This window comes from Pelobates fuscus, chromosome 1, assembly GCF_036172605.1.
Source record: "Pelobates fuscus isolate aPelFus1 chromosome 1, aPelFus1.pri, whole genome shotgun sequence".
Classification (NCBI taxonomy): domain Eukaryota; kingdom Metazoa; phylum Chordata; class Amphibia; order Anura; family Pelobatidae; genus Pelobates; species Pelobates fuscus.
Window position 1 is genome coordinate 207,942,042 of NC_086317.1, and position 12,714 is coordinate 207,954,755.

General features: G+C 40.3%; 1 protein-coding gene across 7 annotated transcripts in view; it reads left to right on the forward strand.

Moving 5' to 3' along the window:
* The window catches only part of PUM1 (pumilio RNA binding family member 1), a 42,102-nt gene that overhangs the window by 10,638 nt on the left and 18,750 nt on the right, over positions 1-12,714 (forward strand). For 4 of the 7 annotated variants that reach the window (XM_063454004.1, XM_063454013.1, XM_063454022.1 and 1 more), the window contains exons 2-5: positions 2,384-2,757; positions 3,851-3,919; positions 8,539-8,647; positions 12,255-12,499. In XM_063454004.1, the coding sequence (XP_063310074.1) occupies positions 2,395-2,757; positions 3,851-3,919; positions 8,539-8,647; positions 12,255-12,499 (786 nt within the window). In that variant the 5' untranslated portion in view covers positions 2,384-2,394. The remainder of the gene's footprint in view (positions 1-2,383; positions 2,758-3,850; positions 3,920-8,538; positions 8,648-12,254; positions 12,500-12,714) is intronic. The other 3 variants (XM_063454038.1, XM_063454046.1, XM_063454055.1) reach the window with 1 other exon arrangement.

A 12,714-nucleotide genomic window follows, 5' to 3' on the forward strand; every position in this document is an offset into this window, starting at 1 on the left:
CAATTTAACTTCTCTTAGAGGTGCATTGAATCAATGCATCTCAATAGGGAACATTTAATGTTGGTGCTGCACATTGTGAAGCACTGACCCAGGAAGCACCTCTAGAGACTGTCTGAATGACTAGCTAGAGGTGTTACCAGGCAGCAATGTAAACACTGCCTTTTGTATGAAAAGTCAATTTTTACATTAAACAGCGTTCAGGGACAGGATATAGACTTCAGAACAATAACTGCATTAAGCTGTAGTGGTTCTGGTGATCCTAGTGTCTCTTTAAGAATTTTATTTTTGGCGTCGATTTCTCTGGCTCCTAACTTTTCTAGCTGGCTCCTAGATTCCAAGCAAATTTGTCAAGCCCTGGTTTAGCTCAATGGCGCTAACCACAAGAGGCAGACAATTTCCCAGAGCACATGTATTGTAAAGGCTTCTCATTGAGCTGCAGTGGGAAGATTCCACATCCACAGAAAGTCTGGGCCTGGTTGGAGGGGAAGGGCTTGCAAAGAATACAGGCAAGATATGCAGCTTCCATTGGAGCACCACAGCATGGCCATCACTGCACCAATCAGCATCTTCTCATAGAGGTGCATTAGCTCATAACCTATCTATGGGGATAGATTGTCCCTAGGAAACTCTTAGTGGTTGAGTGACAGCCATAAGGTGTGCATTTTTTTATTTTTTTTATATAAAGGCAGTGTTTACATTGCTGAGACTGTATGGAAACCCTCTTTGCTTCTGAATTTTTATAGTACGCTGTAATGATTCTGGGTCTTAATCATGTAAGACAAGCATGTCAAACTCAAAGGCTAACACGGGCCAAATAAACAAGGTTTACGTTTATTTGGGCCGCAAAATAAAGGTTCTACCTAGACCAACACAAACTAAAATTACTTGCATTATTCTAATGCAAAAAAATATGTAATTGTGTGTGTATGTATGTGTATATATATATATATATATGTATATGAGTGTGTGTGTGTGTGTATATATATATATATATATAATTTTTTTTCAAAAGCTTCACTTCAAGTTACTTACTATGCCACCTGAAACTAATACATAGCCTATAGTAGCCCGCCCCCTACTCTAATACGCTGCCACAACTATAATTAAATGTACTGCCCCCCTCCCACCAGTTTAATACACTTCCTCCCTCAATCCCCAATTTAATATACTGCCCCACTTCCCTCCCCTCAATTTAATACACTGCCCCTCTTCCCCTACCTTGAGCCATCTTCAAGTCCAGCCCTGCACAATCTTCTCTGCTCAAGCAGGCAACACACTCCTTTGGCACTGCAAGCAGCAGGGAAGGAGCAGTGGCTGGCCTGCTGCATGCAGTTAGCCACTCTGCGCACTGCTGCACTGCCACCAGATATGACTCAATACGCTGTATGCGCAAATCCAGTGGCTTTCGTGGAAAAATGTTTTGTGCAGAAGCACGCGATCGCCGCGGAACGCGGGAGGGCCACAGCACAAAGCGGTCTCGGTGACCCTGTAGGCCAGCCTGCTCCTGGGCTGCAAAGATACTCTTTGTGGGCTACGGTCCACATGTTTGATATGCTTGATACCGAAACATTGTATATAATTTTTGTTGAAAGCTCATTCCTTTTTGTACTAGTCTGTGAAGCTTTTGAAATTGACTTTTGAATACTTTTAAGAGACTGTGGATCCCTTCCATGTTGCTCCAGATGTGGTAGCAGACTATTGGATACCCTCAGTGCAACTCTAAGCCACTGCTGCTGGAGGTGTATATATATGTCCCTGCCAGCTCCCTGGTTTTGCACCACTCCCTGTCACAGATGTCTTGTGGCAGGCTTAGGCAAGATATGATCACATACTTTAACTAATACCTCTTGATTTTGTCCTAAGGTTAGGTGAGAGAGATATTTATAGTTAATACAATGTTAAACAAAAATCTGCACACCAGTCAAACCATAAGACTTGCTTTTCCCACAGAAATCCCGAAACTGCAGCAATGTTAAAACCACAAAAGGATTCTGGGTGGGCATATGCAAATTAGTTTAACAAAGAATCACATTTTTGCCTCATTTCATTAACTATCCACAGACTTCAGGTGGAAGGGGTTTTCAATCAAAATTTTTCCCCACCATAACTTTTCGTTAAATTGTGCAAGGGATGCTTTTTAACGTTACAGTTCTAGTAATATGACTTATTAGGGTTGAATGTACAATACAGTATAAATGAATACATGAATTATTTTTCTAGATTATATCACATCACTCTAATCTTTGCTGTATTGCTCATTGCCGTTGACGGAGTGCAAATAAATTATTTTCAACTTCATGAGTTGAAATATAATTCATTTTTCCTGTTATTTTTTATTTTTTTTTAAATGAAATACTGAATTACTCAACTTTTGCCTCTCTAGGTGTTGGTGGAATGAGCGTTGCATGTGTCTTGAAGAGGAAAACAGTTCTCTGGCAGGACTCCTTCAGCCCCCACCTCAAACAGTACCAAGAAGGCACACTTAACCACAATATGCCCGTGGTCCTGACAAATGGACCGGTGGGCCAGCAGCAGCCACCGCCTCCAAATCATTCTAATTTGGCTAGTGGTCCCCATGCAAGCCCTGTTGGAAGTGCAATGGGAGTGGCTGGTCGCTCCCAGGACGATGCAATGGTTGACTATTTCTTCCAAAGACAGCATGGCGAGCAGCTTGGGACTGGCGGCAGTGGTGGAGGTGGCTATAACAATAGCAAGCATCGCTGGCCCACTGGAGATAACATCCATGCAGAGCATCAGGTTAGTGTGACAGTATTTTGCTGTGAATGCATATTGATAATATGTTTGGTGCCCTCATTCACCATTTTAAATATAGGTTCCTAGTATATCTGCTATATTCACAGTGATGAGGCTAATTACCTTTTTTGTTCAACCTTCAAATCTGCAAAAAGTGATTTGTACTGCATGTCTCTGTGTAATTTATTTTAGCTTTAAAACTTGCACAGTTTCTAGACCAGTGGTTTCCAAACTTTTTAGGTTCAAGGCGCACTTAATATTTTTCCAAGGCGCCCCAAGTCAAAACACAATTCTAGGTTGTGTATATATGTACAGCACAGCGGCATATACAAAAAAATAAAAATAAATATATATACATACATACACACACACACACACGTGAAGGGTTATTCAGGGATTCCTGACAGATATCTGTGTTACAATGTAACTTACGTTCATTTTGAAAAAAAAAAAAAAATGGTTTGGAAATAGCCAAGTGCTATTAGTACTTGTGGCCCTATAACGTTAGAAAAAAAGCTAAGAACATGTTAACATTGGGTATTTCTAAACTCAGGACAAAATTTTGAAACTATTTAGCACGGGTATTTTTGGCGGTTGAAGATGTGTAACAGATTTTGGGGGTCAAAGTTAAATCAATGCATCTATATGAGGAAAGTTCAGTGGAGACCCTGCAGAACTGCCCCAGGAAGGAGCTCTAGTAACCATGAGGAATGGCCAGTTGATGTATCCCTAGGCTGTAATGTAAACACTGCCTTTTATCTGAAAAGACTGTGCTTACTGCAAAAAGCCTGAAGGGAATGTTTGTACTCGCCAGAACAAATACAATAAGCTGTAGTTGTTCTGGTGACTATAGTGTCCCTTTAAGTCCACCCATCCTTTCTGCCTTTGGGACTGCTGGATCCTTGTCCTGGGCTGGCTGTCCACTTCCCACCATGCTCCCTGGGCTGCTGAACAGGCTAACAAACACCCTGGGATTTGCCGAACACAGAGACGTTGCTTAAAGTGCACATTTAAATTAAGTGTCATCCTTCTCGGACTAGAAAGGATTTGCATTCTCTATACCTCTGCATCATTTTCCTTTCTTTTTGTGTTCTAGGTGCGCTCAATGGATGAGTTAAATCATGATTTTCAGGCTTTAGCACTTGAAGGAAGGCCAGTGGGTGAAGTAAGTTTCTTCATTGTTTTATATATCCATTTTGTGCAGACTTTAATTATATAAATTCTGTCTGTATTTGAGTACAATACTTTGGCTAACTCAAGATTTTCATACATTCAGATTGTCATCTTTACAAAGATGGACAAATTTGATACTGATAAAGGTGGGCGGAAAAAAAGATTTCACATTTAATAGTGGGACAATGCTTGGGGACTCTAAGCACCATAACAACTACAGCATTTGGTAGGGGTTTTGGTGCTTAGTCTGTTCTATAATTCAAGCCTGGATCACCATACTAATGCTATTTGTAAAATTGACTCCCAGCCAATTAAAGGAGCATGCATCACATTACTCCTGGGCAGCAGCAACAACAATAGTGCACATTAGCCCAAATACATTAAATAAAAATAGCTACTTGTGCGTTATCCCAAATCCCTACGCACATTTAACCCCTTAAGGACACATGACGTGTGTGACACGTCATAATTCCCTTTTATTCCATAAGTTTGGTCCTTAAGGGGTTAAATAACTGGAGGTGTTTTTTTTTTTTTTTTTTTTGGGGGGCGTGCAAAGGTTTATACATACATGCCTGAGGTACCCCAACTGCATTCCTCTGGCTTGGTTTCATGGGTCACAGTAGGGTAATAGATAGACATTCATTTTCTCTCTCTCTCTCTCTCTCTCTCTCTCAACAACATTAACATTAAATTGTATGCATACATAGTTAGTGAGTAACAAAAAGGTCCTGAGCAGCTTGTCAGATTATTATATTAGTGTAGTGATGTCTGTAGAGTGACACTGCACATTGCATGGCACTGAGCTCGCTGCTGGAATGCTATTGTGCAAAGGCCATCCGCTCCTGACAGTCTGCTCGGGGTCTCGGGCTTCTCCTACCCACAGTCGTCTGTATCACTGGGTGTTAAGTACCCGAGATTGGCAGCCCTGCTTGGGGATACATCCCCCTGTATCCTGTGGACCTCGGGTTGTCGTCTGCGCCATTGCGGTGCTGTGCGCTTCCTCCGACCTTTCCACCAGGCTGGTTTTGATCTGCCTCTGCTTTCCACTGGGCTCCGTCGGCATGACCCCATGAAAACCCCTTGCTTGTGCTGGCTGCGTGTTGGTGTGTGGTTAAGGGGGGGAGGGGGAGGATTCTGCCTTTGTTTGGTCACCCGTGTCGGGACCCGAGGTATGTCGTTGGGTGGGAGCGCTGGCAGTGGTGGTTGCGTGCAGGCCTCCCATCGCACCCAAACGGCGGCGAAAATTTTATTCATACTGTTTCGAGCCATGCGTCTGGTGGGTCGGAGGTGATGAAGGCATCCGCCATTTTGGGAGTTTCTCCTGTTGTCAGTTCCGGTCCTCGTATGGAGGTAGGGGTCTCCCTCCCAGTTGTGCTCGGGGAGTGTATGTGGGTAGACCGGGATACCCCCCACCGGTCCAGAGGGCCCATAATGCGGGCCCAAGGATACAATCGCTTCTTGTCTTGGCGATAGGAAAGCGACCGCCTCTCCTGCGCCCGCCACTCTTGTAGGCCTCATAGACACATCGGGTGTGCTTCGCTTGTAATGACTCTTGTAAGGTATCATTTTGTTCCCCTCGTTGTCATCAGTGGCTTGGTGGCCGTCTAGCTTCATTTTTTTTTTTTGTCGTTTTGTAGGCAAAATATTGTTTTATTTCTGTTGCTTGGCAGATGCTGTTGAGGCTAACGTCCTCTCTGCTTTTCAGTTAGGCCACGCCCCCCTAACTGGAGGTTTTTAATTTCACTCCAGTTTCCACTTGAGTGTAAGCTTCCCTACCATGTCAAGGCAAAACCTCTTGGATGAGTCCTACGCTAACAATTCACATTGTTTCTTTGGGCGAGTTAAACTCTGCTGTTCTATCAGCTGGTCTCATAGAGACCATTTGATTGGCAAAGTGGGATGGGGAAACATTGAATTCACTCAGATCATCAATATTGGCACCCATACTAAAGTAATTGGATTTTTTGAACAGTTTGTTTTAAACTAAGGTAGCATTGTAATTTTTGTGTTTAGAAAAATGACGCTGTTGGTGTAATATTGCATAAGAATTCGGATGTCTTCATTTAGTTGTTGCAGGTCCGAGGGTGCTCGGTTGAAGCTCTATCTGCAGCTAGGTTGCTTAAAAGCAACTCTCTCATTGCTGTTAGGAGCTGAGTTGTTTACATTGACAAGGGAGTCCTTCTGGCATGAGGGGACCAAATAAAAACCTTTATGGATTTTTCCTTTTAACCGTCCACTCGAGGGAACGAGTTAAAATAATTAATGCAGTGTTTGGCTTGCACTAGACACACTCTTCTAGCACATTGTACCACACTTTTTGTATAGGCTGTTTTAAAGTAAAACAAGCTTGTTCCTGGCACCTAAAGCTGCCCTCCCCCCTCACTGCCCCCCCGGAGGTGTAGAAGGGGTTAACAACCCCTTCTGTCACTTACCTGGGTCCAACACTAATGTCTCAGGTCTGCCTTCTGTCCATATACACAGATGTCAGCCGGTGGCAGAGACCTTATGCTCAAGCGCTGTAATGACCACGCTAGCTTTAGGATTTTCATGCATAACGTGAGGACGTCCAGTGAAAGTCCCTCGCATGGCTGTCTGGTAGACTGCCACTACCCTACCCTAAAAGGTAATTAGTGCAATTTCTTAAAAACTGCAATAATTACCTTTGCAGGGTTAAGGGACATGGAACACTGCACCAAGACGACTTCAATGAGCTGAAGTGGTCTGGGTACCTATAGTGTCCCTTTAACTTCATAGCTTAATTATAGTTGTGGCAAGGAGGGCTCCAGCCACACAGTTTAACCCTGTATCTGTCTTGGAACTGTGTGGTGTAAGTAACTTTTCTTGCTGTATGTGAGCATTAAAGCGGCACTGTCGTGCCGAACTTACCTTTCTTTAATTGATTCCTCTTCTCTTCCTCTTAGGATCTTTTTTCATATCTTCCTGTCTGCTCTTGTTTTCTTTAAAACATAAGATAAAGTAGGGACTACTTTGTTTTATTTTATTTATATAGCGCCATCAGATTCCGTAGTGCTGTACAATGGGTCTTATGCAGCTTTCCTACGCCTGACCATCTATGACCAGCGGAGGAGCAAAGTGTGCTCCGTTTCCTGTGGTCAGATAAATTTGTCCACAATTCTCACTTTTCCTCCGTGTTCTCGAGATGCCTCCTTTCCATATTCCCGAATGCCGGCAAAACTATTGAATTTCGTCCTAGTACAATGAGAGCAGTTCGTCGATTTGTGTTAGGATGAAATTCTGGACTTTTGTTCGGATCGGAATTTCATTTGAATGCATCTTGCTTAGTAGATAGCTCCCTAATTCCCATGGTATCAGGTCGCTATCTACCAAAAGGCTGAAAGACCAAGATCGGTCTTTCAGCCATCTTTACTTAGTATTCGTAATTAATCTGCCCCTACTTGCTATATCGCAAGTAGGGGCATGTCTAGTAAACAGTGAGAAGCCTGTGGGGGACCTAAATTACAATATGGGGAGGAACCTATTGTCCCTACTTCAAGAGTGTGCATGACGTAGTTGTGGTGGTGAAAGGGTTAAAGCTCACTATTTGTCTCCACTAGACCTGAAATAATTACAAAATCTCCCTTCGCACCGCCCACACTTAAACATAATATAACTGTTACTATTTTAACGCTGCTACCACCAAGACAACTTATAAATTGGGTGCCTTGGTTCCCCAGGTAAATCAATAATAAAAACCCACCAAATATTACTTCGCACAATATCTATGTAATGGCAAAATACTAATTAGGGATACCTAAGAAAAAATAAAAACTAGATTCGGCCATGACAGTGCCGCTTTAAACCCTTATGCTGGAACTTTTGGAATTTTATATTTTACGAAGTTAAATTCTTATAAATTTCATTAGGTTTACAAATGATATTTGCCAATTTTGATGTATATTTTTTTTCACACCTGTGGCTTTTGACACAATGTTATTTCAGATTATATGCTAAACTTTCTGACGTTATGTCAAATATTGTAAAATATAAAGATAAAAAAAACTTTGGGTGAAGAGGTTACCTATAACTACTCTGCATGCTTTTGAGTCTGCTGCTTCGTTAGTTAAAGGGACACTGTAAGCACCCAATTCCCATCACCCTTAACCCTGAGCATGTAGTTATTGCAGGTTTTATAAACTGCAATAATTACCTGCTATGGTTAAGTCCTCCTGTAGTGGCATTCTACCAGACAGCCACTAGAGGGACTTTTGGTCGCCTAAACGATGCTGGAAGTCCTCTTGCTATGCATGGGTACTTCCAGCTACACCAAAATCCTTATAGGAAAGCATTGAATAATGCTTTCTTATGGGGAGATGCTAATGGAGCGCGGCCATTGCCCCGCATGCGCATTAGGTCTCCCCCAGCGGGCGTGGGCTGAGGGACCTCGGCGCTGGACTCAGGTAAGTGACAGAAATGGGGGGCCTTGACAAAGGGGGAAGCTATAGTTCCATGAAAACGAGTTTGTTTTCCTGGCACTATAGTTTCCCTTTAATGTGTTTTTGCAGACATAATTATATTTTTAGAAACAGCAATGCTTCTGTGTCATTGTTGCTCATTGTTTAAAAAAAAAAAAAAACTGTTTATTCATTGCAGCAACTATTGCCTAGCAAAAAATTCTGGGAGAGTGATGATTCAAACAAGGATGGACCAAAAGGCATTTTCTTATCGGATCAGTGGCGTGACAGTGCATGGGGAGCATCAGGTGAGATAGCAACACTATTTAGTCGGCATGAAGGAGATTATTCTCTAAAAATCTGAGTTTTCTTTGAGCTAGCATGTGTGTTTTACATTTTAGATGAATGTCACATTTGTATAGATTAATTCAAAATAGTTTGACCTATATTTGACCTTAGTTTAGTTTAAATTGTAGAGTCTATTAATCATGCCACAATTAATCATTGTGTTTGAAGCGTGTGGATAACTCCTAAATTTACCTGGGGTATTCGGTTTATTGTAAGAAACTTGTTTACTTAAAAAAAATAAATATATATATATATATATATATATATATATATATATATATATATATATATATATATATATATATTATATTTTATTTTATTACCTAGGCAATATAGAGGTTTCCCTCACCTCACTGTACACATTCTAGTACAAAGCTGGTCTCAGTCAATCAGTTCCCCTATTTTCAGCAGGCACACAGTAATTTAATAGACATATATTATGCTTGGCTAATGCTGAGACTGATTTTAACCCCTTAAGGACGCAAGACGGTTCAGGACCGTCATCGGCATTTTTCCCTTGCCGACCGACGACGGTCCTGAACCGTCCTAAATTTAAAATGTACTTACCCGATCGCCGTCGTTCCCCCGGCGGCGATCGGCGTTGCTCCCGTTGTGGGGAGACTGCCTGCAGCCCAGACAGTCTCCCCATGGCGGATTAGGACCCCTGGGGCCATGTGATCGCTCAACAGGGCGACCACATGGTCACAATAGGTGTCCTAGTCTCTGCCTGCAGGGGGCCTGTCTGTGCTGACAGGCAGTCTCCCTGCTGCTGTAAAATCAAAGAAAAATTTAAAGTGAAAGTTAATAAAAAAAAATATTATTATATATGTGTATATATATATATGATATATAGACATATATTATACCTATATAATATATGTCTATATATCATATATATAATGTCATGCTAAGTGTATTTTTATATTAATATGTACATATATTAATATAAAAATACACTTATAATTAATTTACACACGTGTATATATATAATATATAATAACTATATATATATTGTATATATATATTATTATAAAATACGAATAATAAATAATTTAAATTAAATTAAAAATAATAATAAAAATTAAAAAAAATATATATCTATACGAAATGTTATTCTAACTGTATTTTGATATTAATATATATATATTTATATCAAAATACACTCAGAATGAAATTGTATATATATCTATGTATATATAAATAAATAAAAAGAATACGAACTATTCATATGTCCATATACAAAATGACATAAATAATTATATAAATATACACGTAGACTTCAAATATATAAATATGCACATATATTTAAATTCTACGTGCGTATTTATGTAATATTTTTACATAATTAAGTTATTTTATTGATTGCAATTTAAGGGACCTGCCTGCCAACCCAGGCCGAAAGTCTAGAGAATTTAATTTGCTAGCACTGTATTTTACCCTGTAACGTTCTACGACACCCTAAAACCTGTACATGGGGGGTACTGTTTTACTCGGGAGACTTTGCTGAACACAAATATTAGTGATTCAAAACAGTAAAACATATCACAGCGATGATATTGTCAGTGAAAGTGACTTTTTTTTGCATTTTTCACACATAAACAGCACGTCTACTAATGAAATAATTGTTGTGATACATTTTCCAGTTTTGATACACTAATATTTGTGTTCAGCAAAGTCTCCTGAGTATAACAGTACCCCCCATGTACAGGTTTTATAGCGTTTTTGAAAGTTACAGGGTCAAATATATGGGTCAAATATTTTTACATTGAAAATGGCCAGGTTGGTTACGTTGCCTTTGAGAGCGTATGGTAGCCCAGGAATGAGAATTACCCCCATGATGGCATACCATTTGCGAAAGAAGACAACCCAAGGTATTGCAAAAGGGGTATGTCCAGTCTTTTTTAGTAACCACTTGGTCACAAACACTGGCCAAAATTAGCGTTCAATTTAGTTTTTTACTTTTTTCACACACAAACAAATATGAACGCTAACTTTGGCCAGTGTTTGCGACTAAGTGGCTACTAAAAAAGTCTGGACATACCCCATATTGAATACCCTGGGTTGTCTACTTTAAAAAAAAAATGTACATGTGGGGTGTTATTCAGCGATTTATGACAGATAATAGTGTTACAATGTCACTATTGATACATTTTAAAAATATATGTTTTGAAACCGTAATATCCTACTTGTACTTATAGCCCTATAACATGCAAAAAAATAGCAAAAAGCATGTAAACACTGGGTATTTTTAAACTCAGGACAAAATTTTGAATCTATTTAGCAGTTTTTTTCATTCGCTTTTGTAGATGAATAAAAGATTTTTCACATAAAAGTCAAAAAACATGTATTTTTTTCAATTTTTCATCATATTTTTTCATTTTTTAAAAATTAAATTACATGAGATTATATAAATAATGGTATGTAAAGAAAGCCCCTTTTTGTCCTGAAAAAAACAATATATAATTTGTATAGGAACAGTAAATGAGAGAGCGGAAAATTACAGCTAAACACAAACACCACAAAAGTGTAAAAAGATGCCTGGTCGCAAATGTACAACATCGCAAAAAAAGTCCAGTCCTTAAGGGGTTAAAAGTGTTGTGCCGGAGACTTGGTAGAGTCTCCAGGTAACCTCCATCGAGTTTAGTGTGGTTCTTTGGTTTTATTTTCTTCTTGATCCTCAATATGCTAAGTTTGAAAATGACAAATCAATAAAGGTTGTGTATACAAATAGCCATCCTTTTCAGTAGTGAATAGGGATCCACCTAAATTTTCGGCCAAAAATGGGCCTATCCTGTTTCGGCCGAAAACGGGTAAAAAAAATTGTAGTTAATAGTTTAACAGACATGCTTGCATTAGCAATTCAGATGATTCACAATGAAGGATAGTAATGATAACTTGAAAAGTCAAGAATACAGCACTTGGGAGGGGGCGAGAACACTATGGGGGAGGGGGCGAGAACACTATGGGGGAGGGGGCGAGAACACTATGGGGGAGGGGGCGAGAACACTATGGGGGAGGGGGCGAGAACACTATGGGGGAGGGGGCGAGAACACTATGGGGGAGGGGGCGAGAACACTATGGGGGAGGGGGCGAGAACACTATGGGGGAGGGGGCGAGAACACTATGGGGGAGGGGAACATTAAGCAGGGGTGAGGGGCACTGAAGGGAGAAGGGAAGGTTTCGGCCAAGGGCATCCTGAATTTTCCGTTTCAGCCCAGAATATTCATTTTGGTGCTTCCCTAGTATTGAATTCAAAACTTTGTTAAAACTGTAGTCATGTTACTTCATCATATTGAAATACAATACAAGATGTGAATTAATATATTGTGCACTTGGTTGTGACCTGTGACTGACTTTTTTTATTTTTTTTTTTAATGAGCTCCAAATTATCTGGTTGCAGATAATTTAATATTCCAATGTTTTTATTACCAGATTATGTTGTATCATTGTACACAAAGTGGTTCTCCAGCTGAAGCCATTTTGTAAAGTCAGAGCTTACCAAAAAATGGTAAATGTTTAAAATTTGGTCTCTTCCTCCTTTTTATTTTGAAACTTTTCTTCTATTAGACCATTCAGTCTCACAGCCCATCATGGTCCAGCGGCGGCCAGGTCAAGGTTTTCATGTCAGCAGTGAGGTTAACTCTGTGCTCTCCCCTCGTTCTGAGAGTGGTGGCCTGGGAGTCAGCATGGTCGAGTATGTGCTCAGCTCCTCTCCTGGAGACTCCTGCCTGAGGAAAGGATTCGTAAGTGCCTCTCCCTTAATACAAACAAGGGGGGGTGCCCTTCGATTGCCAAGATATAGAAAAATGCAGGTAAAAACAAAGATGGCTGCAGTGTCACCCAGTTAGAAGCTGCAATGTAATGTCACTGCTTTCTGTAGGTTACCAGATTCAGATCAATGCCAACTTTGGAAGCCACACTTTTAATAATCCCAACCGTAAATTGTCAGGTTTTTGTATCTAGGAGCATTGCAGTATAGTTCCTGTTTTTTAGAATAATAACTTTTGCTCATAGTAGCAGATTTACC